The sequence below is a fragment of the Acinonyx jubatus genome, chromosome D1 (assembly GCF_027475565.1).
Source record: "Acinonyx jubatus isolate Ajub_Pintada_27869175 chromosome D1, VMU_Ajub_asm_v1.0, whole genome shotgun sequence".
Taxonomy (NCBI): Eukaryota; Metazoa; Chordata; class Mammalia; order Carnivora; family Felidae; genus Acinonyx; species Acinonyx jubatus.
The window spans coordinates 7,157,652-7,185,495 of NC_069390.1; the positions used below are offsets into that span (position 1 = coordinate 7,157,652).

Sequence of the window (27,844 nt, forward strand, 5' to 3'; positions counted from 1 at the left end):
TGCCTTCCTGGGCAGCAGGTTTGGACAGAAGCACACTCCAGAGACAGATGTGGGGCCTTTTCCTTTATTGTTTGGGGTCTCTCTGCATGGAAACCCGAGACCCCACCCCCACCCCACACCCAGGTGCCTCTGGCACCCCCGTTACTGGTACACCGGTCCCTGAAGAGTCCCCTTTAAAATCACCGATATAAAAAAGGAGGGAGCGAGGGAGGGAGCGCCTGACCACCCCTCAGTCCAGGTGACTCCTGGTCGGCAGGTGGGGCAGGGCTGGGGGGCAGGCCACGGAGGTGAGGGGCACTGGCTTCTGCACGGGGGAGAACAGGCATTCCCAGCCCCAGGAAGAGGCCTCGGCTGGGAAGGGCTTCCGCACATCTAGACGGCAGACTGTGCAGAGTTAGTGGTTATGGTGTAAAGTCTGCAGGTGAGGCCGCTGGGTAGGCTGGGTGGGTGCCCTCTGGCTGCAGCGAGGGGAGAGGACACGTCAGGATGCTCGGAGGCCGGGGGGCCGTCAGCTCCCCTGGCAGCCTCATCCTGAGGCAGGAACAAGCGAAAGTGGCCTTCCTCGTTTGGCGACGGGAGGAGCGGGGGGAGTCCATCTGAGCCCATGACTGGCGAAGGCAGGGAAGGCCACACGGCTCTGCGCAGAGCAGAGGAACCGTGGCAGCTGGGAGGTGAGGGGACAGGAGGACAAGGCCGCCTCCTGCTCCAAGGAAGGCACTTGCAGCTGGTGTGGCCCGGTGCGGCATGGCGGGAAGGCATGGCTTGGCAGACGAGGGAGAGGAGCACGGCAAGGGGACCGGAGCCCCTGCCTCATGCAAACATGGTCAGCTGTAACCACTGCCGGCAGAGGAGGGCAGAGAGAGAGGTCAGCCAGGGACAGCAGAAACGCCCAGTCCAGCCTCCTAGCCCAGGGGCCACCGTCTCTGGGGAGGGGCACTTTCTTACCTCCTCTACCCCTGGGAGACCAGGGCACAGGCACCCACGAAGACCTCCAGGAGCATGCCCCCCACCTCCCTTCCCAAGACCCAGACACCCCCATCCCATCCCATCCATCCTTCCTTCCAGAGGCCTGCCCTTTGGGTCTGGTTCTGAGGCCACAAGTTCCTGCCCCAGGTGGGTAGAAAGCATCACCACCCGAATACCCTCCCCCGCCACGGCCAAGGGAAGCTCCCACCTTAAACAAGTCAAAGGTCACCACCCCGTCGAGATCTGTGTCCAGAGTTTTGAAAAACCCTACGTTCAAAAGAAGACGTTTTGGCATTAGAAATCAGTGGGACATTCATGCAGGACCACCCTGCCGCCTGCCCCTCCCCCCCACGTCCCCACGGCACCCCAAGCCCTCACCTGTCACACTGGGAAGCAGCTCTCTCTGCTGTCCTCCCCCTCCCCTACTGCCTTCCCCCCCCCCCCAGTCTCCCGACTCGGCCTTCAGGTTCCCAGGTACTTCGCCTCTCTGGGACACGCCATGGCACATAGGTCCCATCTGTAGCTGTCATTCCCATCAACTTATGGGAGACAGAACCAGAGGCAGGAGCCAGACGAAGACACTCACGGAACATGGTCTCCAGCCGCACCAGGCAGCACACGAAGTTGTCAAAGTCCACGGCCAGGTCGGGCTCCGAGTAGCGGGTGATAATGAGTTCATACAGCTTCTTGTTGAGCTTGAAGCCTGGCCCAGGAGAGTGCGTAAAGGCCAGGGAAGCAGGGCCAGGGAGGGGGGCTGGGGCCTGGGCAGGGTGAGCCCACCTGAGTAGGGCCAGGAGCTGGGTGCGGGGGGCGGGGGGTGCTGGGCAAGCAAGTGCCAGTCCGAGGGAGCGGGAGCCCAGACCGCCCCAGGGAATCAGCGGCCAAGGAGGGCCCAGGGGTCCAGTTTTGTTTGTGCCGAGTGCCCTGGCCTCATCCTGACACGGGACTGTGAAGATGAGGCCCGCACCTCTCTCACTGGAGGCTCTGGAGCCCAGCTCCACTTCTCCTTGGCTGTGTGGCCGCAGGCCAGTCACTGTCCCCAATCGTGCTTTTCTCCGGGCGCAATGGAGACAGTAAAAGACCTTATCCCCGTTAGGCCACAGTGAGGACACAAGGAAGCGCTGATAAAGCACTTAGCTCAGTAGTTCAGTAAGAAGGCAGGAGATGGCTGTTACCGCCACACCATCACCATCTCCACCCCGGGGACAGGGCCGGTGCCGCGGGCCGCCACTCTGGGTAGCCGCCGACAGGCAATCAGCCTTGGGCCGTCTGCCTGGGGACAGGCCTTACCCGCAGACTCGATGGCCATCCGCATCTCGTAGGCACTCATGCTGCCCGACTTGTCCAAGTCAAACTTCCGGAAGATGGACTAGAGTGGGGAACAGAGGGTGAGGGCCAGGCCGAGGGAGGCACCCAACCCTTCCGGCCCACCCCAGGGTGGGGGGCTGCTGCGGGTGGAGGGCAAAGACCCGAAAGGTGGGCCGGGGGCTGGGGTCTGGAGCGGCAGACCCAGGGCGGAGGGCCTAGACCACGCAGCCCGTCTGGGAGCCCGCAGCAGACCCCTCCTGGGACTGAGGCCGCACAGGAGGGAGGGACCACCTACCAGGTAATTCCGGATGCGGTTCCACAGGATGTTGAACTCCACCAGGCCCAGCTTCCCGTTGCCGTCCCGCTGGGGGGCTACCGTTAGGAAGCTTAAACCCGCACAGGGTGAGGGAACAATGGGGAGAAGGGGAGACTGACAGCAAGACGAGGGGAGGGGGAAGGGCAGGCGCCCACAGGGCCAGGTGGGTTGGACAAGGAGGGGTGCCAACAGCACCAGCCTTAAGGTGACTCAAGGACCCAGGCCCTGCTCTACCTCTCACTCAACACAAAGCCTGTGCCTCAGTTGCCCCTCCCCCCATATCCCCACCCCCCCCCCCCCCCCAATCATGGGGAAATGGCCTGGGAAAAGGACTGGTCCCTCTACACTCCACAGAGCTTTGTCCCTTTCTCTGCACTGTTCCGGGAAAGGTCACAGGGCGTCCTTCCCCACCATGTCCCCCACACCAAAGCAGCCTCACGAAACGAAAGCAAAAGATACGTCCATGAGGTTCACCATGCTGCGGCACGACTCCAGGCTGAAGCCTTTTGTCCGCAGGTCCTTGTCTGCAAGAAAATCGGTTCCAACACCTCAAGCAGCAGGCTTCCGGGGCCTGCCCCCGGGGCACTGGGCGGGATGGGGACCAGGGAAGTTCGATTCCTGACACCTGGTGTGCAAAGCCTAGCAGAGTGGGTGCGTCAGGTCACTTTTATCGGCACAGTGTCAAGTACTTTAGCAACCGAGCCAGTGTCTACACCACGAAGAACCAAGAATGAAAGGAGATCAGTGCTACACCAAAGTGGGAGACACGCAGTAGAAACGTGAGGCCAAGGCGGCCAGGGCGGGGGTGAGGTTGGCCGCAGGCCCCGAAGGGGGACAAGAGGAGAGGGGTCTGGGCTGAGGGAACAGCATAGATGGAGGTCAGAGGCAGGGGCAAAGGGAAGGTTGGGGGGCGGGGCTGCCTAGAGCTGCGCACGCGGGGGAGTGAAGCCAGCCCCGATCTGCAGGCAGCCCCTCGGCCTGGCCCTGGGGCGTATCTTCCAGAGGAAGGGGAGGCCTGTTCCTTGCTCCTACGGTGCTGTCACCAGCTCGGCTTCTAAGACACCAGGTCACGGCACTTGGGCATGGAGAATGGGGTCCGGCAAGATGGTGCAAGGAGTTTGGGAGGAAAATGGGGGTGAGCAGGGCTCAGAAAGGCAGTGGGGGCTTCCCCTGCCCATGAAGACCAAGGGACACTCACGTTTGCTGATGATCCTGTTGAGGATGGTCCGCAGTTCCTTGACGCTGATCTCCATGTCCTGGGGGAAGAGGGAGGAGGCACCCACCCTGGAGAAACGCTGCGCCCCTGCGCCCCCCTCCCCGCCCTCCGCTCCAGCACACCCTGCCTACCTCCCCTGCCAGCTGCCTGAAGAGGGCCTTGAAGTTCTCATCAATCTCCTCTTCTGAGAGCACTTGCTAGATGGAGAAGGGGGAGAGCAGGTGAGGCTCGCTCCGGCCAGGCCCCCGCATGCGCAGCAGCTGGGGCGAGGCCGGGACCACTCATCACCATACGCCTGCCTCCTCGTGTCTCTGAGCCTCCCTCTTGTCACCAGTAAAGTGGGAATCACTCTCCCCCTGCCCAGGGCTCTGCGGCCTGAGGAGAGTGCAGTTCAGCTCCGGGATGGCGGGGGGAGGCTTTGGGCAAGTTCCTTAACCTCCCCGAACTTGACTTTCTCGCTGAAAGGGGAGATGGTGGCCTCACCCGGACAGGGTTGTTGTGGAGGCAACGGGGTAAAGGGCTCAGCACAGAGCCGGCAGAGACCAGCGAGAGCTCAAGGACCTCGCGTCACTATTATCACCAAGCCCTCTGCAAAACCGTAAAGTGCTGGGCAGATGAGGGATTGGTATTACCCCTAAGGTTTCTGCCGGGGGGGCTCCCAGAAGCCAGGACACCCAGGTCCCCGTGATACGCCCAGGGTGAAGGGGTGAGGCAGAGGAGGAAGGCACCTGGGCGGTGGGAGGGGCGGCGGGCAGGGCACGTACCTCATCAGGGAGATTGGCCTGGATCTGGTCGTCCAGCTCCCTGCAGAGGTGGAAGGACAGAGGGGCCAGTCAGGGTGGGGGTGCAGGGGGGCCCCGGGGGCGGGGAGTGAGCACCGGGGAGGGGCCTTCTACTCACTCGGTCCCGGCCTTCTTCTCCGAGAAGAAGCGTAGCACGAAGTCGCCCTCCTTGTTGGGCTCGAAGGTGGAGGGCACCACCACGTACTCCCCGGGCGGCAAGCGGAAGCGGGTGCTGACCTCCCGCAGGTTGATGAACTGCTCCGAGCGCGCCCGCGACGAGTTGGCCAGGAAGAAGTCCCGCTTCAGGTGCACGGCCGGCTGGCCCACCAGCTGGCGGGAGGGGAGGAGGGGGTGAGGGCTGCAGCCGGCCGCTCAGCCCGCCCTCGGGGAGCTGCCCGCACACCACACACCCGGGCCGCAGGCCCCGGGCCCCAGCCGAGCGGCTGGCAGGCTGGTCTCGGCCCGGTCGCCCTCGGGCTGCACGGCCCCGCCAGATCATCTTGTCTCAGTTTCCCCATCCGCAAGATGGAGGAGACAACGCTGCCTACCGCACAGGGCGGAGGTGAGGACATACTCTGGAGGTGAACGTGAACACTAGGAGGTGAACGTGAACACTAGGACTCCGGCGAAATAACATTCCCGCTATCGTTACCCAGAGCGTCCCCCAAGTCAGACACCGCGGGGTACCCTCCACGGGGCGCCTCATTCAAAGCTCACGACAGCCCCGTGAGGCGGCGCCCTGTGCCCATTTTACAGATACTGACACCGAGGCCTAAGCTTAAGCCACTCGCTCGAGGGTGCAGAATATTCAGCCTGTCCACCGCCCTGCTCCTAACCGATGCCCGAGGCATCCTCCGCCGGCACTAACTCAGCGGAAACAGTAAGGCGGAAAGAGCCTCATGTGTGCGTGTTGGGCGGGACTCTGAGGGCCGGGGTTCAGACCCAGCTTTCTCACTTACTACCTGTCCTGACCCCCTGGGACAGCAACATCGGCCCCCTTCGGGTGGGGGTGGGAAGACAGTTCGCGAACAGTAAAACGAGGTGACTTCTTAACTCTCTACGTGTGGGCTTGCTGCCATCTTGCTCCCCTCTGGGCACCAACAGGCCTTGTGTGTTCAGGGGTATGTAAATCCAGGTGTCAGATGTCACCTACCTCCGGAGGAACCTGCCAGAGAGACGGAAGAAGTTAGAGATGTGTGCTTGGCCTACAGGCGCAGCGTGTGCTGGACAGAGGCCCTGAGTTCTTAAGAATCACGGGATCTGAGGAGACAGGGAGGCAGGGCTCGGGGCCACTGGCCGCCCAGACCTGTCTTCACGCCAGAGAGGCACCTCAGGACCTCAGGAAAGGGCCCCGGGCAAGGTCCTCTTCACCCCTGGAACACCCTGGGCCTTGGCTCTGAGACGGACCCAGCACAGCCCCCAGAGCGGCCAACTGCAATGTCCTACAGGCCAAGGACATCAGAGTCCCCACCAGTTTGCTGTCAGGAGCTCCGGGCCTGGGCCGAGACTGTAGCAGTTCACTTTCCCTGCCAGGAAGGTGCAGAAGTTTCTGTGTTGAACACAGTGAGTGAAGCAGAGCCCTCCCAGGCCAGTCTCTGCTTATATACTTCTAAGACAGGGAGCTCACTACTCCTCCAGGGCCGCCCACTTGCCCACTTCTTTCTGAGGCCGAGCCAAAGTCTGTCCCCCAGAAGCTACGTCACAGTCGTCAGCTAAGCCAGAACCCTTGGCCCAAGGGCGGCCACAGCAGGCGCCTCCGGGGGACAGTGGCCAGGGCCACCTGCCTCAGGACTGTGGCGGCAGTGTCCTCTGGCGCCCCCTGGTGGGGCTCGCCCACGGTGCGCCGGGAGGCCGGCATTCTATGCCGGTTCGGCGTGATCGTGTGACCCGCTCACCTCGTAGACCGCGAAGCCGATGGTCTCCATGTCGCGGCCAAAGCGGCGCTCGCGGCGGCGGTGCTTCTGCATGAGGGCTAGCACGAAGCTGCAGCCTGATTCTCGACCCCCGTAGTAGTCGTCGTCCGCGTCGTCCGTCTCCTCCAGTCGGATCTTGAACTGGGGATTGACCCAGAAGGTGGCTGTAGGAGGTGGGTTGGCGGGACGGGTCAGGGGGGGCGCAGAGCAGAGTGGTCCCCGCCTCCAGGCTTCCCCTCCCCCACGTGTCCCTTGGTTCATTCGTCCAACAGGTATTATTACTAAGTGTCCGCCGTGTGACAGACGGGCAGTGGGGGGCACACGCGGTCCCTGCCCTCATGAGCTCACATTCCAGGAGGGGAGGCCAAGTCTGAGCAAGTCGGGGCACTTATGAGAACAATTACAAAGAGTAAGCAAGCTGGAGCTGGGAGTCGGTCAGGGAAGGCGTCTTTGAGGAGGTAACATTTGAGTGAGATCTGAAGGAGAAGCCCTGGGAAGACACTGGGAAGCAGGAGGGAGAAACAAGGACCCACACGAGGGAGACAGCCGGTGTCTAATGCAGCATCCAGCTCCGGCGAGCACGGGAAATGTGGACAGTGGCAAAGGTCGGTGGGAGCCGGGTGGGCAGTGAGGAGGGTGGTTTGAATCAAAGGGCAAAAGGCCCTCCCCACGCCCCAACAGGCTTGCACCAGGAGAGGCATGAATGGATTCGGATTTGCAAAGGTAGCTGGAGCTGCTGTGTGGACGATGACTTAGGAGAGAAAAAGACAAGGCAGGGTCTGATAGGAGGCCACTCGGCTGCAAAGGGTGACAGAGACTTGCGTCTCTGGCAGTCTGGTGACTCAGTTGCCCACGACCCCCGAAAACAACCAGGTGCTGGACACAGTAAGCAAAGCGGCTTTTTAGAGGCACTAATAAGCCACAGCATTCCCCTCCCCCTCCCCCCCCAAGTTGACATTAACCAAAATGACAGATATCAAGTGTTAGCCGGGAATGTGGAGAAATCAGAACTTCACACACTGCTGGTGGGAATGTAACACGGGGCCGCCACTTCGGAAAACAGTCTGGCACTTCCTTACATGGTTACACACAGAATTATCCTATGACCCTGCAATGATATTCAACACTGCAATGTACGAAAACGTACATCCACACAAAAACGTGGATGTAAATGTTCACGGTGGCATTATTTGTAATACCCGAATGGTAGAAGTGACCCAAACCATCCATCAGCGGAGAAATGGATTTTTAAAAACGTGGTGTAACCAAACAATGGAATATTATTCGGCAACAAAAAGACAGTACCGATATGGGCTCTAACACAGATAAGCCTATGAACGGGCAGATCCACAGACACAGAGAGGAGGCTGGCGGTTACCTGGGAGTGAGGAGGAGGGGTCAGGAGTGACAGATGTAGGGTGGACGGTTTCTTTTTGGGGTAATAAAAATGCTCTAGAATTGATGTGCTGATAGACGCACAACTTTGTGAATATATGAAAACCACACTGAATTTTCCACTTTTAAGTTGGTGAACTGGACCGTATGTGAGTGATAACTCAATAAAGCCTTTTTTAAAACACGGCCACTAGGAGCCCCGCGAGGTAAATAATGCCGAAGGACTCCTGCAGACTCCTGGAGACCCTGAGCCCTGGGTACAGGGACAGGAGACAAAATCTAGCAGGAGATCTTTTCAATAAAACTGGGACCCCTATGAGGAATGCCAACAGCATACGTAGGAAAGAAAAATAAACCCCACTGGGAGGAAGGAAAAAAAAAATTCTCCCCAAGAATTTATAACCACAAGCCTTCACGTGATCTTGCAGTTTCAATTTGTTCCTTCTTTTCTTTAATTAAAAAAAATTTTTTAATGTTTATTTTTGAAAGAGAGACAGACAGACAGAGCACAAGTGGGAGAGGGGCAGAGAGAGACACACAGAATCCAAAGCAGGCTTCCAGGCTCTGAGTTATCATCACAGAGCCCGATGCGGGGCTCGAACCCACGAACTGTGGGATCATGACCTGAGCTGAAGTCGGATGCTTAACCGACCGAGCCACCTAGGCGCCCCTTTTTTAAATCTTTCAAAAATGTTTATTTAGTTTTGAAGGAGAGAGACACAGAGCGTGAGTGGGGGAGGAGCAGAGAGCGAGGGAGACACAGAATCCAAAGCAGGCTCCAGGTTTCAAGTCGTCAGCACACAGCCCAACGCGGGGCTCGAACTCGTGAGCCAGAACATCATGACCTGAGCTGAAGTTGGACGCTTAACCGACTGAGCCACCCACGCGCCCCCAGTTTCAATTCGTTCTGCCTGTGAAGTCAAGGAAACCTTCAGGAGATAATTTATTTTTAAAAGTGTCCTGGGATTCAAAGAGTCATCCCAGGTGACTGATGGAAACACCGGAAGAACCTAACTTCACCCAAGGACTCAAAGAACTCCCACAGATGAACTTCTAGGCCAAAGGAGACAAAAATCTCACAAGGAAAGAAGGCATGAGTAAGTGAGAACCAGCAGCCACAATGGACCAAAACACCAACCCTCTGAGACTTAAAATATTGAAATAATCAGATGCCAGAATATAAAAGACTGGGTTTATTATATTTAAAGAAATAAATGAGAAGCCTGGGAATATGAGCAAGAATAAACAGATTTGAAACGAGCCACTAGAACTTCTACACATTAATTTTTTTAATAAAACTAAGTACTTGTTAGAAGGATTAACCACCAGATTTCACACAGCAAAAAAGACAACTCGTGAATTGAGAATGGATCGGAAGGAACTACCCAGAAGCAGAAGGCAATGCAAGGAAATTAGGAGACGGCAAATTTGACCAATGGTAAGAGACTAGATGATTGAGGAGTTCCAGCTTACGTTTGATTAGAATTCTAAAAGAAAAAAATGAAGAGTGTAAGAAGGAGCTGTTATTCTAAAAGACCATGGCTAAGAATTTTCTAGAATTGTTGAAATACATCAACCTGCAGGCCCAGGGAGCCCAGTGAATCCAAAGCAGAATAAAAAGAAATCCACACCTCAATACATCTTGGTGAAATTATGGAATATCAAAGATGAACAACCTTTTTTTAAAAAAAAAATTTTTTTTTTTTTTTTACATTTATTTATTTCTGAGAGACAGAGTCAGACAGAACGTGTGCAGGGGAGGGGCAGAGAGAGAAGGAGACACAGAATCCGAAGCAGACTTCAGGCTCTGAGCTGTCAGCACGGAGCCCGACGCGGGGCTCGAACCCAAGAACCATGAGATCATGACCTGAGCCGAAGTCGGATGCTTAACCGACTGAGCCACTCAGGTGCCCCTCAAAGATGAACAATCTTGGGACGCCTGGGTGGCTTGGTCGGTTAAGCGTCGACTTCGGCTCAGGTCATGATCTCACGGTCCGTGGGTTCGAGCCCTGCATCAGGCTCTGTGCTGACAGCTCAGAGCCTGGAGCCTGTTTCAGATTCTGTGTCTCCCTCTCTCTCTGCCCCTCCCCTGCACACGTTCTGTCTGACTCTGTCTCTCAAAAATAAATAAATGTTAAAAAAAAAAAAAAAAAGATGAACAATCTTAAAACAGAAAAGACAAAGCATCACAGAGGCGTGGGAGACAGAGTCTCGGCTCACAGAGCAACCAGAGAAGCAGAGTGAAGAGTAACGGTACTTCCAATGGGCTAAAAGGAATGCAATCCAGAATTTTGTGTTCAGAGAATTGTCAAGAATGAGCACGCTGCAGAGGTATTTTCAGAAGAGTGGAGAGAGTTTATAGAAGGAGAAGAGGGGGAAGGAGGTGGAGGGGAAGGAGAAGGAGGAATACGAAGGCTTATGTTTTAGGCAGATGGAAAATGAGCTCAGATAAAAGTTGTGGAAATGGTGAGCAATAAATACTGTTCTTCTATGGGTGAGCCGGTGAATATGGGCTGTATCAAATAATGATACGGAGCAAACACCTCGGTCCTCCAAACCCAGAGACGGGAAAACTGGTAGAGAGAAAAGCAAGAGAACTCAATCCAAAATAAGGCATAGCAGGAGGGACAAACAGAAAACGCACAGGAAGTCTGCTGAAATAAATACAAAGTCATCAGCAATCACCATGAATGTCAATGGACTAAACTTTCCAATCCAAGGGCAAAATGTTTCAAACCGGATGATCAAAAAGCCAGTGGCGTGCTGTTTACAAGAGATAACCACCAAAACACTGAGCTATAGAAAGATTGGACATCAAAAAGTATAACAAAATATACCACAAAAATACTAGCGGAAAGAACATTGGAACAGCTATAGTGACAGCGACTGAGAGGGACTAGGAAGTTAAAGAATTACACCCGGAGAAGGCAGCCATTAAATAACAACAACAAAACAGGTCTGACTCACTAGGAACTTATAACAAGTCTAAGCTTGATGCAGCTAATATCATAACGCAAAATCTGTAAAGCAAAATGACAGATATAAAGGGAGAAACTAGCAAAAACGTCAGCATGGTGTGTGACTTTATCTTCCCTCTTCCAGTAACTGACAGACTAAGCCGACCAAATATTAAGTGTGATCTGACGGACAATTATAAAACATTCCCCCTAACACTCAGAATTGCGTGACACTCGGATCGTTCGAGAGAACAGACTGTAGGGCTGCGATGCCTCTGTTCGAATCCCAGCTCCGTCACTTATCAGTGCCTCACTTTCTTTGCCTGTAAAACAGGTATCATAATAGTGCCAGCCTCACAGGGTCGGTGTGAAAGTTAAACAAGTTATCATACTTAAAATATTTAGGGGAGTGCTTGGCATATAAGACACACACACAAAAGCGTGAACCAGTCTTCTGAGAACATGTGAACACGCGCTGGGCCGTAGCACCAGCTTCTGTTTATTTCAAAGCTGTGATCTCATAAGACCGTGTTTTCTGACTACAAGGAAATCAAGTTAGAAACCAACAATAAAACGGTAACTAGCAGGTTATAACTGGGACGTTTGGTTATTAATTCACTCTTAATTGTTACAGGTCTATCCAGATTTTTTCTTTTTCTTAAGTTGGTCTCGGTAGCTTGTTTCTTTCCAGGAATTTGTCCGTTTCACCTAGGTTAGCTCATTGGTTGGCACACAATGGTTCACAGTACTTTCTTATAATCCATTTATTTTTGTTAGTTTGATAATGATGGTCTCTCTTTAAGTCCTGATTTTAGTAATCTGAGTCTTCTTTTTTTCTTGTTTACTTTGGTTAAAGATTTTACAATTTTGCTGAGCTCGTCTAAGGACTGACTGTTGGTCTCGTTGATTTTCTCCATTGTTTCTCCATTTTCTGTTTCATTTATGTGTACTTTAATCTTTATTATTTCCATTCTTCTGTTTGCTTTGGGTTTCGTTTGACCCTTTACTACATTCTTAAGGTAGACGATCAGGTTGTTGATTTGAGATCTTTCTTTTCTAACATAGGTACATACTGTTTTAATTACCATTCTGTGTGATTTCTCATATTTTTGCATTTTTTAAATGTTTATTTAGTTTTCGAGAGAGAGAGAGAGAGAGAGCATGAGCAGGGGAGGGGCAGGGAGAGAGGGAGGCACAGAATCTGAAGCAGGCCCCAGGCTCCGAGCTGTCAGCCCAGAGCCTGATGCGGGGCTCAAACCCACAAAGCATGAGCCAAAGTCGGCCACCCAACCGACTGAGCCACCCAGGCACCCGTTTTCTCATTTACATTATCATTTCTTTTTGACAAACTAACTCATTCTATGAAGCCAACACTATCTATCTTGATACCAAAGCCCACCAAATAAAGACATCATGAGAAAATTACAGGACGATATCACTTATAAATATCAACATAAAAATCCTCAACAAAATACTAGCAAATCAAGTCCAACAGTATATTAAAAGGACGAGATGCAACAAAATAGGATTTATCCCAGGAATGAAGGATAGTTCAACATAAAGTCAATCAATGTAATAAGCCACATTAATAGAAAAAGGGGAAAAACCTACATGATCATGTTTTTTTTTTAAATATATTTTAAAGTTTATTTATTTTGAGAGAGAGAGAGAGAGACAGCACGCACAGGGGTGAGGCAGAGAGAGGGATTAAGAGAATCCCAAGCAGGTTCCTCACTGTCCACACCAAACCCGAAGCAGGGCTTGAACCCACGAATTGTGAGATCATGACCTGAGCCTAAATCAAGAGCTTAACCAACTAAGCCACTCAGGTACCCCATGATCATCTTAATTGATGCAGAAAGGCATTTCACAAAGTCCAACACATGTTCATGATAAAAACATTCAGAAAACTAAGAATAAAAGGGAATGTCCTCAATATGACAAAGAGTGTTTACGGAAAAACCAGCTAATATCATATTCAGTGGCGAAAGACTGAAGCTTTCACCCTAAGATCAGGAACAAGATGCTTGCTTACATCGTTGCTACACAACCATTGTATGGGAAGTTCTAGCTAGATGAATTAGTCAAGGAAAAGAAAAAAGGTATTCAAATTGGAAAGGAAAAAGAAAACTATCTCTAACTGCAAACGACATGATCCTGTAGGTAGAAAAACAGAGTCCACAAAAAAGTTACTAGAACTAATAACAAATACAGCAAAGTTGCAGGTTACAAGACCAAGACATAAAAATCAGTTGTTTTTCCATATACCAGCAATGAACAACTGAAAAAGTAAATTACGGAAACAATTCCTTTACAATAGTATCCAAAAAAATAAAATATCTAGGTATAAATTTAATAAAGGAGTTGAAAGACTGAACACCGAAAACTGCAAAACGTTGCTGAAAGAAATTAAAGACACGAAAAAATAAAAAGACATCCCATGTTCATGGATCGGAAAACTTAGTAGTATTATGATGTCAACATTACCTGAAGTGATCTGCAGATTCAATGCCATCTTTATTAAAATTCCAGCAGCCTTTTCACAGAGGTGGAAAGCATATCCTCAGATTCATATGGAATTATAAGGGTCCCGGAAGCCAAAAGATTATGAAAAAAACCCAAAAGTTGGGAGACTCGCACTTTCTGATTTCAAACCTTACTGCAAAGCTACAGTAATTACAACAGTGTGGTACTTGCATAAAAATAGACATACAGACTAAAAGAACTGAGAGTCCAAAAATAAACCCAGACATCAATGGCCAACTGATTTTTGACATGGGTGCCAAGACCATTCGATGGGGAAAGAATAGTCTTTTCAACTGATGATACGGAAACAATGAATTTCCACATGCAAAAGAATGAAGTTGGGCACCTATCTCACACCAGTGATCTTTTACATCGCTACTGTGCTTGTCTGGGGGCACCAAAAATCACACCCACGTCAGACAGCAAACTTAGAAAACTGCTGTGTGCATTCTGACTGTTCCACCCACCAGCCAGCCATTCCCCCATCTTCCTCCTTCTTCCGGAGCCTCGCTATTCCTGGAGATACAAAAATCTTGGAACGAGGCCAATTAATAACCCTACAAAGGTCTCTGAGTGTTCCAATGAAAGAGTGCTGTCTTTCACTTTCAAATCAAAAGCTAGAAATGATGAGGCTTATCAAAAGTCAAGATAAGCAGAAGCCTAGGCCTCTCGCATCAAACTGCAAGCTGTGAGTGCAAAGGAAAAAAATCTTGGAGGAAACTGAAAACGTTACTCCAGTGAACACACATGCTAAGAAAGTGAGACAGCTTTACTGCTGATATGGAAAAGTTTTAGTGGTCTGGATGGAAGATCACACCAGCCCCAACATTCCCAAAGCAAAAGCCTAATCCAGTGCAAAGCCTTCATTGTCTCCAATTCCATGAAGGTCGCGTGAGGTGAGGAAGCTGCAGAATTAACGTGTGAAGGTAGCAGAGGCCGGTTCGTGAAGTTTAAGGAAAGAAGCCAACTCCGTAACATGAAAGTGCAGGGGGAAGCAGCAAGTCCTGTGCAGAAGCTGCAGCAAATTACCAAAAGAGCTCGCTAAGGTAATTAGGGACGGCAGCTGCCCTAAACAGCAGAGTTTCAATGTAGACGATGCAGCCTTGTATCAGAAGAAGATGCCGTCCAGAACTTTCATCACTAGAGAGAACCCAATGCCTGGTTTCAAAGCTTCAAAGGACAGGCTGACTCTCTCTAATCAGGGGCTAGTGTAGCTGGTAACTTTAGGTTGAAGGCGATGCTCATTTACCATTCCAAAAATCCTAGGGCTATTTAGAATTTTGCCAAATCTACTCTGCCTGTGCTCTTTAGGGAACAACAAAGCCTACACGACAGCACACCTGTTTACAACATGGTTTACTGGGCATTTTAAGACCACTGTTGAGACCCACTGCTTAGAAAAAGATTCCTTTCAAAATATGACCTGCTCACTGACAATGCACCTGGTAACCCAAGAGCTCCAATGGAGACAGAACAAGATTAATGTTGTTTTCATGCTTGTTAACATAGCACCCGCCCTGCATCCCCTGGATCAAGGAGTACTTGCAACTTTCAAGTCTTACCACTTAAGAAATACATCTTGGGGCGCCTGGGTGGCTCAGTTGGTTAAGTGACCGACTTCAGCCCAGGTCATGACCTCGCAGTTTGTGAGTTCGAGCCCCGCGTCAGGCTCTGTGCTGACAGCTCAGAGCCTGGAGCCTACTTCAGATTCTATGTCTCCCCCTCTCTCTACCCTTCCCCTGCTCACGCTCTGTGTCTCTCTGTCTCTCAATAATAAACATTAAAAAAAATTTTAAAAAGAAAAAAGAAAAAAACAAATACATCTTGTGAGGAAGAGGATTCCTCCAATGGATCCTGGCAAAATTAATTGAAAACCTTCTGGAAAGGATTCACCATTGTAGATGCCATTAAGAACATTTGTGATTTAGGGGCGCCTGGGTGGCTCAGTCAGTTAAGCATCCAACTCTTGGTTTCAGCTCAGATCATGATCTCATGGCTTTGTGGGTTTGAGCTCTGCATCGGCACCCCACCAATAAAGTATTTTTAAATCAAGGATGTATACAATTTTTTTTAAGACGTTATAATGCTATTGCACACTTAATAGAATACAGTATAGCATACATATAATATAGGCACTGGGAAACCAAAATATTCACTTAACTCACTTTATTGTGATAATTACTTTACTTGGTGGTCAGGAAATGAACCCACAGTATTTATCTCTGAGGTATGCCTATACAAAAATTAACTTGAAATGGATGAACAATCTAAATATGAGAGTTAACACTGTAACACTCTCAGAAGAAAACACAAGGATAAATCTTCATGGTCTTGGGTTTGACAATAGATTCTCAGATATGACACCAAAACCATGAGCAACAAAAGAAAAAATTGAAAATTGGGCATCATCACCATTAAAAATTTCCATGCTTCAAAGGACATTATCAAGAAAATGAAGACATCCACAGAATAGAAGAAATTATATGCAAATCATCAATCTCAAAGTCATATCCAGAATGTATAAAAAACACAACTCAGTGTGCCTGGTGGCTCAGTCGGTTAAGTGTCCAATTCTTCATTTCAGCTCAGGTCATGATCTCTAAGTTCGTGGGATGGAACCCCACGTAGACTTCTGCCTTGACAGCACAGAGCCTGCTTGGGATCCTCTCTCTCTCCCTGTCTCTCTGCCCCTACCCCGTAATCTCTCTTTCTTGCTTTTTCTCTCTCAAAATGAATTAAAAAAAAAAAAAAGACAACCCAATCTAAAAATGGGCAAACTACTGGAATAGAAACTCTGAAATATATATGTAAGTGCCCAATAATTACATAAAAAGATATTCTTATCAACATCATTCGTCATTAGGGAAATGCACATCATCAATGAGATACCATTTCATACCCACCAGGATGGCTAACAGCAAGTGTTGACAAGGATGCGGAGAAGTTGGAACTCACACATTGCTAGCGGGAACGTAAAATGGTGCTGTCACTTTGGAAAACAGTTGGTAGTTCCTCAGAAAGTTAAACATGGGAGTTACCATGGATCCCAACAATTTTGCTCCTACTTAGAGACCCAAGAGAAATTTTGCTCACACAAATACAGGTATATGAATGTTCACAGCATTCCTACTCATAATACCCCAAAACTAGAAACAATCTAAATGTCCGTCAACTGATGAATGAATAAGCAAAATGTGGTATCTCCAAATCGTGGAATATTATTCAGCCCTAAAATTGAAATCAAGTCCTGACACACATTACAAGATGGACAGATTTTGAAAACATTACAATAAAGAAAGAAGCACAAAAGGCCACACATGTTGTATGATCCCATTTATAAGAAAAGTCTAGAAGAGGCGAATCTAGAGATAAAAAAAAATGTAGATTAGTGTTTGCCAGGGGTTTAGGGGGAGATTGGGAGATAGGGAGTGACTGCTCATGGATACAAGGTTTCTCTTGGGAGTAGTGAGAATGTTCTGGCATTAGTGATGGTAATTGCACAACACTACCAGTATACCAAAACCCACTGAATTGTATACATTAAAAGTGGGAATTTTATAGCATATTATACCAGTTATTCAAAACATTATCAAAATTGTGTGACTCAAAGATGCACTTGGAAGGGAAATGAATCACCTCAGGTGTTTACAAAGAAAAAAATAATCGAAATTAGTGAAATAAGCCACTAATTTAAGAAGTCATAAAATAAGGTCTAAAAATAAATCTAAAGAAAGCAAAGCAATGAAATAATGAATAGAAAAGCAAAGATCAGTCATATGAAAATAATACTATAGGGGCACCTGGGTAGCTCAGCCCATTAAGTGTTTGACTCTTGATTTCAGCTCAGGTCCTGATCTCACAGGTTCCTGAGTTCCAGCCGCGCATCAGGCTCTATGCTGACAGGGCAGAGCCTGCTTGGGATTCTCTCTCTCCCTCACTCTCTGCCCCTTCCCTGATCGCAATCACCCCCCACCAAAATAAATAAACATAAAAAAAAGAAAATAATACTATACAAAGATCAACAGTCAAAAGTCATTTCTTTAAGCATAATACCAACAAACCTCTCACAGAATTAATAAAGATGAAAGAAAGTGCAGGGGCACCTGGGTGGCTCAGTCGGTTAAGCAACCGACTCAGGCTCAGGTCATGATCTCGCAGTCCGTGAGTTCAAGCCCCCCATCAGACTCTGTGCTGACAGCTCAGAGCCTGGTGCCTGCTTCAGATTCTGTCTCTCCCTCTCTCTCTGTCCCCTACCCTGCTTGCATTCTGTCTCTCTGCCTCTCTCAAAAATAAACGTTAAAAATATATATATAAAAAAAAGGGAAGTGCAAATAAATAATACTATAAATTAGAGAGGACATCATTACAGAAGAGGTATCGGAATATATTAATACCTTTATGCTAATAATTTTGAAAACAGAGGCAAAGGATAAATAAACTCCTAGAAAACACAACTTGGTCAAAATAGGTTCAAGAAGAAATAAAGGACCTGAATAATCCTATAACCATTAAAGATCAGTATCAAAATGTTAATTTTCACGCCAAGAACAGAGCAGGGCTAATAGCTTTAAAGATCAAGTCTACCAAACATTTAAGCAACAAATCATCCCATCTTATGCAACTCTTCCAGAAAATAGAAGAAGATCACTTCCCAGTTCACCTTCTGAGCCAAATATAGTACCCGTACCAAAACTAGACAAGGTCAGTATGAGAAAGGAAAATTATGGGCAAATCTCATTTGTGAACTTGGATGTAAAACTACAGTTTAAAAAACTATGTCATGACCGCGTTGTTGTTTTTTCACTCGGGAATGTAAGGTTGATTTAATATTAGGAAAGTGATTAACGTAATTTACCGTTTTAAGAGATAAGAAGCATATTACAATAATAAATACACCTAAAAGCATTTAATAACATTAAACCTCATTAACATGATAAAGGCATCTACAAAAAAACTAGAACAGAAAAAACTTTAGGGATAAAATCTGTAGTAAACATCCAGTAGTAAAATGTTGCCCTTTATGAAAGGGCTAAGGGGTGGGGTGGGGGGAGGGGGCGCCTGGCTGGCTCAGTAAAATGGGTGGAGTGTGCGAGTTACAAGAATTGGAAACGAACAAATTTATCATTATTTGCAATTAGAAAATCAAAAAGGATCTATAGATAAATCAGTAAAATTAATTATAGTTTAACAAGTTTGCTGGATACAAAATACATTTAAAAGGTCAACTGCATGTTACTGTTTATCAGCCACTATTACACGGGAGATGTAATTTTAAAAAGAGATACTGGGGCGCCTAGGTGACTCAGTCTTAAGGTTAAGCATCCAACTTCAGCTCAGGTCATGATCTCACAGCTCATGGGTTCGAGCCCCACGTTGGGCTCTGTGCTGACAGCTCAGAGCCTGGAGCCTGCTTTGGATTCTGTGTCTCCCTCTCGCTCTGCCCCTCACCTGCTTGTGCTCTCTCTCTCTCTCTCTCTCAAAAATAAATAAACACTGGGGTGCCTGGGTGGCTCAGCTGGTTAAGTGTCTGACTTCAGTTCATGATCTCACGGTTCGTGGGTTCAAGCCCCGTGTCAAACTCTGTGCTGACAGGTGGGAGCCTGGAGCCTGCTTCAGATTCTGTGTCTCCCGCTTTCTCTGCCCCTCCCCCACTCTCTCTCTCTCTCTCTCTCTCTCTCTCTCAAAAAATAAACATTACATTTTTAAATATTATTAATATAATAGCAACAAAATGATACAGTATCTAGTAATAAATCTCAAAACCTTTAAATAGAAATTATAAAACGTTATTGAGAGACATTGAAGACCAAAATAAAGAAAGAGATATACCACATTCTTACATAAGAAGACTCAACACCAGAAAGATGTCCTTTCTCCCCAAATCGATCTATAGATTCAGTGCAATTCAAATTAAAGTCTCAAAAAGGATTCTTTGTACGACCTGGTAGCTGATTCTAAAATTCACACAGGGAAACAAAGGGCGAGAATAGCTAAGAGACTCTTGAAGGCATTCACCCTGCCCAAAAGCTATAAATCTGTAGCAATGAAACCAACGTGCTATCAGCCGGAGGGACAGACCGAGGGATGGAATGGTGAGCCCGGAAACAGAGCCACACAATACACGGGAGCTACAGGACACAGCTGTCACTCCAGGACAGCGAGGAAAGGACAGATTTCGCACTAAATGATGCAGGGAACAGTGGTCTTCTAGTTGAGGAAAAGCTGAAATTGGATCCCCATGAGGGAGAAGAAGACCAAAACGGGGCTGTGAGCCATGCTGGGAAGGTGGAGAACGCAGGACATGAGAACAGAGCGGAGGTGGGTTTGGCAAAGACAAAGGCTCCGGTGGCCTTCAAACCAGCAGTGACAGTAGCGTGGTGAGGACGGAAGCTGGACGGGCGTGGGTTACAACGTGAGGTGGGAGTGGGAAAGGAAACGCAGGAGGGTGGCAAGCTGGACATTGTTGCCTCGAAGGGGAGCCCAGAAATGGGTAGGAAAGTGGGGTCAAAAAGAGGATTGCTCTAAGCCAGGAGATTCTCCATAATGACCCAGGAGCAAGAAGTGAAGGATAAAGGAGCCAAAGGCTTCCAGACACATGGGAGAACACGAGCAAGAGCAGGGCTGGGCGTGGTCCCCATGAGCATGGACAGTTCTGCCACTGTCACAGTCGGGAAGGCAGTAATGACAGGCACAGGCTGAGACAGGCGGGCCGAATCCAGGAGGTGCCCTGCGTGAAGACAGCTATCTTCCAGTGAAGTACAAGGCCGAGTCCACAGATGGGAGGAACCACGGAGGCCAGTTTGAGGGCATGGGAACGTTACTCATCAGCAGTGGACTTGTTGGGGACCACGAAAGGTGGTCATCTGGGATTTGTGGCCGTGAATTCACAGGGCAGGTGCAGCCCCGGGTGTGTGATTTTCTCTGCAGCCACAGTCGGTGGTCCTGAAGCTGATGAAGGGGGCTCAGTTAGGACTCTGGTTGTGCCGGGGGAGGCGGGGGAGGAGCAGAGGGAGCTACAAGGCAGGAGCCACAGTGTTTGCAGGGACAAGATTACAACAACGAAGCTAACCTGATGAGAAGATAAGACGGGAGACAAAGGACACCACAACAGTGGCTTTAACGGACCAGATAATAAAACGCCGCTGAGGGCTGCAGGATAAGGGAGCTGAACGGGTGAAGGCAGAGGTCAGACCGGAAGGTGTGGCTGGGCTCCCCGGTGTCTCAGGGGGTGGCTGAACTAAGGTGGAAGAAAAAAAGGCCACTGCAGGTCAAGACGGGAAAGAATAGAGAGGCCAGGCCGTGGACCAAGTCACCCACATAGATTCAGAAGCCCAGGCAAAGGTGATGGAGGCCCAGGGAGGAAGACAGTGGGCCAGGAGAGAAGGTTCCAGAATGAGGAGTGACAGAAAAGTGGCTGGATGGCAACAGGCTTCTCCACTTGTTAACTCCCTGGGCTCAGGCCCTAGGATGGTGAATCCAGCATGGCTCTTCAGAATTTACAAGTACATTCAACACTGTAGGTCTCAAAGCAAATCCCAGAGCCCAGCACAATCTATCTCATGCTATCTTACAAACGAGGAAACTGAGGCCCAGCCAGGGGACCTGCGGTGGGCGAGGCCCTCGAGCCGAGAGGCAGCAGGGCCCGACTGCCACCCGTGCTCCCTGCCCCTGTGCGCCCTGCTGGCCGCGAGGTCAGATCACCTGGGTAGTTCCGGCAGCCCCCCGCGGTGCTCCCCCGCCGCCAGGTGCCCTCGTACAGCGTGGTGTTCCATTTGCGGATGGACCGGCTCTTGAGCGCGTCGGGCGTCAGGTTGCAGATCTCCAGGCGGGAGAACTCACGCAAGAAGTCTCGGAAGGACATCCTGGGGTCACGGTGCAGGGATGAGCCATGGTCCCCAGCCAGGGCACCCAGGGAGGAGGCACATGCGGACCTTGTGCAGCTTGGGAGCTGGGGCGCCAGGCCCCGAGAGGGACCAGACGAAGGAGGGGGGGCGCTCACCAGAACTCTCCATCCTCCATCTTGATCCGGAGCTGCTCCCGCTCGTAAGGGTCCACGTTGTTCCACTCCGAGGAGCTGGTGGGGAGAAGGGTGCTGCCCGGGGCTGGTGGGAACTGACCCGCCGGCCTGTTCCTGGGGCCTGTGCTCTCAGCCCAGGTCAGAAGACCTCCGCATGGTCAAGCCCGAGATCCCATCCCAGGGGTTGTCTTGTCATGGCCAGCTCTGAGGATGCTCACAGGCTGGGTGCGGTGGCCGGTTGGGCCTGAGCTTTGTCGGGACAGCCCCCCAGACCCGGTAACATGGAGATGCCACCCCTCCCCACCCCCCCCCACCCCCGTTCAATCCCAAGCAGAGCCCCAGCAGAAATGCCAGTGGCACTGACCAGCCTTCCCCAGCCTCCCCGGCCAGCGTCCTCTGCCCCTCACCCGTCGCTCCAGGCTCCCGTCCACTCCACCTCGCCCCAGGGATTCCGCATCCGGATCAGGCTCACCATCTGGCCCTGGTAGTTCACCTGTGCCCCAGAGCTCCCGTCAGCACCTGCTTCTGGCACGCACTTTAAACACCCCTGCCTGCCACCTCACTCTCAGGAGCCCCGCTGGGTACCCAGCACCACGCCAGGGAAAGTACAGCCCTTTCTCTAGGAACTTACCATGGAGGGAGGCAGCTACGCACAAGACTACAGAAAATCAGGGCAGGGTAAGATAAACATCTCGGGACGAGTGGCCCCAAGAGACAAATAAGATGCTCCAGGAGGTCAGAGGAAGAGCCAGCCCCTCCCACAGCCCTGGTCACAGGCCAGACAGGCAAAGGCAAGCAAGGGGGCAGGAACCACCCTGCAGGGACAGCCCCCACGTGCGGTGGTACCTGCTTGGCCCCCGTCACAGAGTAGGCGTGGCCCTTCACCAGCTTCTTGAAGGTGATGGCCTCCATGTCCAGGACACTGGAGATCTGTAGAGACACACGTGCTGTGGTCAGGGGCCAGGTTCCGGGGACCAGGCTGGCGTCCCCATCCCCAGTCAGGAGGTGAGTGCCAAACACTCACGGGTCTTGAATGTTCCCCACACACATACGACAGCTATTGGGAGTGGCAGGCAGGGACCCTGACTCCGCCTAATAGCCCCTCACACGGTGCCCCTAGAAGAGGGGCCGCCTGGGCACTCCGTCCACATTACTGCCGGTAGGGGACCTGGGCACCCACTGACACTGCTTTGGCCAGAGCTGACCGGACTCCGTGCAAACACGCGTGTCCACACACGTACAGTCGCCATAGCTCCCCCAGAGCCCCAAGGCCCTCACGAGGAGGGATGCAGTGAGGTGGAGGAGGGGGTGAGGACAGGCTAGAGGCAGCCGGGACTGGGGAAAGGTGGAAGGTGGGAACGGGGTTAGAGTCGAGGATGCAGTGATGTAGGGGGAGGAGGCTGAGATCAAGGGTGAGTCGTGGGAACAGAACAGCAGCAAAGAGGGTGAAGGAGGTTGGGCGGGAGCGGAGGCTAGGAAAGAGCTGAAGTTGGAGGCTGGTGAGCTGGACAGCGGATGGGCACAGCATTAGATGACAGGAACAAGCAGCGGGAGGGCGGGAAGGCAAGCTGAGGTCTGAGGTTTGGGGGGCAGGGATGACGCCAGACACAACGGAGGCAGATGGGACCGGAGGGATGGATAAGGCCGGGGGAGCATCCAGAGACGGTGTGGGGTGAAGGACAGGGTCTGGAGCCAAGCCCGGGACAAGGGATGAGGCCAGGCTGCAGGAGGAGACTGGTCACAGGTCAGGGCGCGAGGGGCAGGGCTGGGTGCACTCACGTCGATGGAGCAGCCCAGGAGGGAACCTCGCTCGAGCGCCTTGAGGATGATCTGGTAGAGGTCGCTGGGTGCCTTGCGCAGCTCATACCACTCGGTGACTCCGCCTGTGAAGTCCTCAAAGCCCTCCGAAGTGCTGCCCCCGGAGAGGGCCTCGTAGCTGCCATTCACCCTGCAGGGCAGCCCCAGGTCAGCACTCTGACATCAAACGAGACCCTAGACCCCAGGGATGCCTGGAGCCCTGCCCCGGGCCCCCACTCACTTGGCATAGGCCTTCTCGAGCAGGGCGCTCCAGAACTCATTGCCTTGGGCGGAGTGCACAAACACCAGCTTCCCGTCCTTGATGGGCAGTAGGTCATCCACGACCACATCTACCCATTCCCCAAACTGCCACAGCTGGAGGGGGGGGAGAGCACAGTGAACACCTGCTTTGGGATCTCCCAGGCCGCGGCTCAAGTCTCAACTCTGCCATTTACTAGAGACGTGACTGTCTCTAGATCCAGGATCCTGAACAAGTTATCCTCTCTGAGCCTCAGTTTCCCTATCCATAAAAGGGAACGGCAGGGGGGCGCCTGGGTGGCTCCGTCAGTTGAGCATTGAGCGTCCGACCTGGGCTCTGGTCATGATCTCCCGGTCTGTAAGTTCGACCCTGCGTCAGGCTCTGTGCTCACAGCTGGGAGCCTGGAGCCTGCTTTGGATTCTGTGTCTCCCTCTCTCTTTGCCCCTCCCCGCTCATGCTCTGTCTCTCTCTCTCTCTGTCAAAAATAAATAAACACTAAAAAAAAAAATTTTTTTTTTAAAGGGAACAGCAGGGCCATCCTCAAGGGAACACTAAACGCGATCACAAAGGTAAAGCTTTTAGGGCAGCACTACTGATATTTTTGAAACAGACCAAGGTGCTTTGTCAGGTATGGAGAGGTTGGAAAGCCCTGGGGACCTGGCTTCCATGGAACCAGCCCCCTATCTCTCCTCTCCCCAAGCTAGGTCCGGAAGTGTGTGTGTGTGTGTGTGTGTGTGTGTGTGTGTGTGTGTGTATGGGGGGAAGGGGTGAACGTGTAAATTGAGTGTAGATCAAAAATGTGGCATCTAGACCACAAGATGGGTGACGTTCCCGCAATCATGAGTTTGCTTCAGGGATGGCCAGAGAGACGGGTTTCCCAGAGCCCAGAGGAGTCAGGACCCTGGGGCAGAAGCGGCCAAGGGCTAGGGAGGCGGGAAGGAGGGCAGAACAATGGGACAAAGGGAGGAGGTGGACCCCAGTAGTGAGGGTTGTAGGGGGAGTGTTGAACGGGCCAGTCAAGAGGTTGAGGAGGAGCCGATTAGAGGAGTGAGGGAAGGGGGCGGAGGAAGGGGCAGCGAGGCCACACCCCTGCATACCAGCTCGGGGAGCAGGTGCAGCACTTGACCTAAGTAGATGGCACCGTGGGTCCTGTAGGCTGGTCTGCTCGGAATAGGGTAAGGGACTCCCTGACTAGGTGTAAGGGGAGGGCACCCAGGAGTCCTGAGGGCAGGGCTGGGGCCACCAGGGCCAGAGGGTCTAATCCAGGATTCCCGGAGGTGTGTGTCTCCCACCATCAGCTGACTGAGAATTCCTTAGTGTCACTTGAGAAATGGGTCCTGTGTGCAAGAAAGGAATAACTGGTTTAAACAGACTTAAATCCTGTCTTTCTTTTCTGCAGGGCTCTGTCAGAGGCTGGAGACTGCCAAAGTCACAAGAGGAGGTGGGGGTGGGTGGGTGCAGACGTTTACGTCTTGGGTGGAACGGCCACATGTGCTGTTCCGTTTCTCCCCGTGGAACGTTATTTATTTTTCAGATGGGGAAACTGAGGCCCTGTGGAGGAAAAGGATTTGTCCCACAGGATATAACACAGAGATCTCTCTATCCCTCCAAGCACTTGGGAAACCGCACAGGGAAACTGCCAGCTGAAATACCTGCCCTGCCCAATCGTTTCACACATGACAGATCTGAGATAGTATCAGGAGGTCAAATTCTTTCTAGAGGAAGGACTGGCCCCCACAGGGTGTGGACTTAAGCCACCTAACCTGCAGACTGCTGTGCGTCACCGGTCCTCACCTCCTCCGGTGCCTGCTACCCCTCCTTCCCCCACGCCCTGGTCCCCCGTGGATTCGGGGCTCCTCACCTGGAAATGAAAGATGCCGGCATAGCCATTCTGGAAGCTTTGGCCATGTGGAACCACTCGATGCAGAAGCGTGTCATTAAGGGTGAGGGAGGCAATGGCAGCCAGGAGCCAACAGTCCCCTGGGATGGGAGGGACCCACATCAGACCTGCTCTGCCAATCTGCTCCCAGTGATGCACGAGGGCCCATGCTGGGGAGAAACTGGGATTCCCTGGGTGCCGGGTCCCTCGACTTACAGAAGAGACCCAGGAATCTAGGCAAACCAGCCCAGCACTGATAGCCAGAGCCTGTCTGAGCTTGCAGGAGGGAGGGGTTAGGGCAGAGCCGGAAGGAGCAGGCATGGGGAACTATTATGGAAAAAACACCCAGAACCCACCCCCCCCCCGCCCAGGGCCTACCCAGTGCTCCCTGGCAGATGTCTGTGCGTGTGGCTCCATCCACAATGAACTGGGGGTTTGAGAGCAGCTCCTGCAAGAGACCCAGAGTCCTGTCTCTGGGCCAGCCCTCCTAGACACTGGAACCCAGCCACTCCAGACCCCACTCCCCACCAAGGACCTGGAGTCCTGTTCCCACTCCTCACCCAGGATGGGGGTAAACTGAGTCCCACCCAGGGTGGTGGTCCCTCTCACCGTGGGACGCTTCCACTTGATGCCATAGGTTTTGGAGGAGTTGGGGCCCAGGTCCTTGTAGCCCAGGCTCTGGGGCACTGGGGGGAAGGCCTCATCACGAAAGAGGACCCCACTCTGCAGACAGTGAGCCCGCAGCTGCTCATAATCCTGGCCCATGTACTTGATGGCATTTTCATGGCGGCCAAGGCCCAGCTCCTTGGCCCGCTGCTTCTGCACTTGTGCAGACACCCCCGTGCAGTACACCGGGGTGATGATTTCCTCGGCCATCCTGCAGGACAGACCAGCCTGCTCAGAACCCAGGCCTTCCCAGGGCTCCTGCCTCTGGTCCCCCACCCACCCTTCCTTTCCAAACCTGGGGTTTCCCCACCTCTCTATGCTCCCAGCATCCAGCAGAGGGGCTTCTCTGCCCCTAGGTGTGCTGGCCACCACCTCCCTACACCCCCCCCCCCCCCAAGGCTACCACCTCTCCCTTCCCAGACTCCCATTGTCCTGGGCCTGCAGTGCTGTGGCCAGCCAGCCAGGTGGGGCAGGGCAGAGCCTGGAGATAATAACACGGTAACCCCCTCCCCAAACAGCCAAGCTCCTAGGCGCTGGCCCCTTTCCCTGGCTTGGAGGCTGAGAACCTCGGGCAGCCAGGGACCCAGTCCCCAGACCCCTGAGGCAGGCTGGGTGCTCAGGGCTGCTGGACCCCTTCCCCTCTGGCCTTCCCCCAGCTCAGACCCTGAAGACAGTGATGAGCGCAGGCTGGGCCGGTGGCCCGGGCTGTGCGGCTTTCCCCAGCCCCCGCCCCTGTCCCAGGCACGCAGAAGGCCCCGGGGTAGGGGCAGCCCCTCGGCCGGCCGCAGTGGCCAAGGGTCGGGGAATCCCGGCCCGGCCATGCAGCTCCTTACCTGGGGGAGCAGTGTTTGGGGGATCGCAGCGGTCCCCGCGGCTGCCTTCCCGGGTGGCGGCTCAGGGCAGGGCCCAACCAGGAAGAGCGCTCCTCCCCGCCCTCCTCCCGCTGCTCCTCCGCCCTCCTCTCCCCCTCCCTCCTCCTCCTTCTCCTTCCCCTCCCGGGCTCCGACCCCCGCTTCCTCTCCGCTCTTCCTTACCTCTCCGCCACCTTCTGCGACTATCTCTCTAGCGGTGTCTCCCCGCCCCTCCCTCGGCGGCCAGCTCCGCGAGAGGACAAATTAGTAAAAGGCGGAGTTGTCCCCCGGGAGGGGCCGCCGGCGCCCAGACGGAAGGGCACTGCGGGGGAGGGGGAGGGGTGCGGGGAGGGCAGGGCCGGGGGTATTTTTAACCCGGGGCAGCGGCTCGAGTTGCAGGGCCGGGCGGCCCCACCCCACGCGGCGCCCCCGGAGGGCATTCCCTGCCCCTCAGGCCTCCCCGGGCCGCCTCCGCCCCCGCCCCGGCCCCCGGCCCCCAGCGCCCAGCCGAGATTACCCCCGGCGGCGGCAGCAGCCGCTCCAAGGAGGGGCCGGGCAGGGCGCTCGCCTGCGGGTGGACGCTCGGCCGTCGGCGGCCGGGCCCCCCCACCCCGGCTCCCCGCCCCCACCGCACCCCCGTCGCGCGACCCTGGGCGAGTCCTTGCCCCTCTCGGCCTCGGTTTCCCGTTTGCGCCGCGAAGGGCACGGAGGTGAGCCGCTGCGGGCACCCGTCTCTGTCGCGCGCTCTGGGGTCTCCGGAGCCCGGACCCTGCGAGGGGTGGGCGTCCCTGCCCTCGCCCCCAGGCCCTCGGCCCACCCACCTGGGAGCGCCCTTGTGCCGCCTCCCCCAGGAGGGGGCGGCAGAGGCTGCGAGCCGGTCGCCAGGCCCACCCAAGGCCGGGAGATCCCGCCTCCCGCCCGCAGAGCTGCGCCGGGAGAAGTTGGGGAAGCCAGAAGACCGAAGGAGGGAGGAGGACTAGCGGCGTTCCCCCAGCC

The 27,844-nt window shown here is 52.8% G+C and overlaps 1 protein-coding gene across 4 annotated transcripts; it reads right to left on the reverse strand.

The window, feature by feature from the left end:
- Positions 1-50: 50 nt before the first annotated feature.
- CAPN1 (calpain 1) lies at positions 51-27,815 on the reverse strand. 4 transcript variants are annotated; one of them, XM_027045891.2, is made up of 22 exons: positions 27,670-27,815; positions 25,941-26,208; positions 25,710-25,779; positions 25,314-25,432; positions 23,435-23,568; positions 23,176-23,344; positions 22,243-22,326; positions 21,804-21,889; positions 21,379-21,453; positions 21,081-21,241; positions 6,484-6,665; positions 5,742-5,753; positions 4,707-4,918; positions 4,571-4,610; positions 3,938-4,003; positions 3,789-3,846; positions 3,050-3,114; positions 2,570-2,638; positions 2,257-2,335; positions 1,553-1,669; positions 1,175-1,233; positions 51-837 (listed from the first exon to the last, which is right to left on the reverse strand). In XM_027045891.2, the coding sequence occupies exons 2-22, from the start codon at positions 26,205-26,207 to the stop codon at positions 811-813; spliced, it is 2,151 nt and encodes a 716-aa protein (XP_026901692.1). In that variant the 5' UTR covers position 26,208; positions 27,670-27,815; the 3' UTR covers positions 51-810. The 4 variants fall into 4 exon arrangements, with proteins under 4 accessions (XP_026901692.1, XP_026901689.1, XP_026901691.1 ...); XM_027045888.2 differs by lacking the exon at positions 27,670-27,815 and adding an exon at positions 27,032-27,383; XM_027045890.2 differs by lacking the exon at positions 27,670-27,815 and adding an exon at positions 26,831-26,982.
- Between the last annotated feature and the right edge of the window lie 29 nt (positions 27,816-27,844).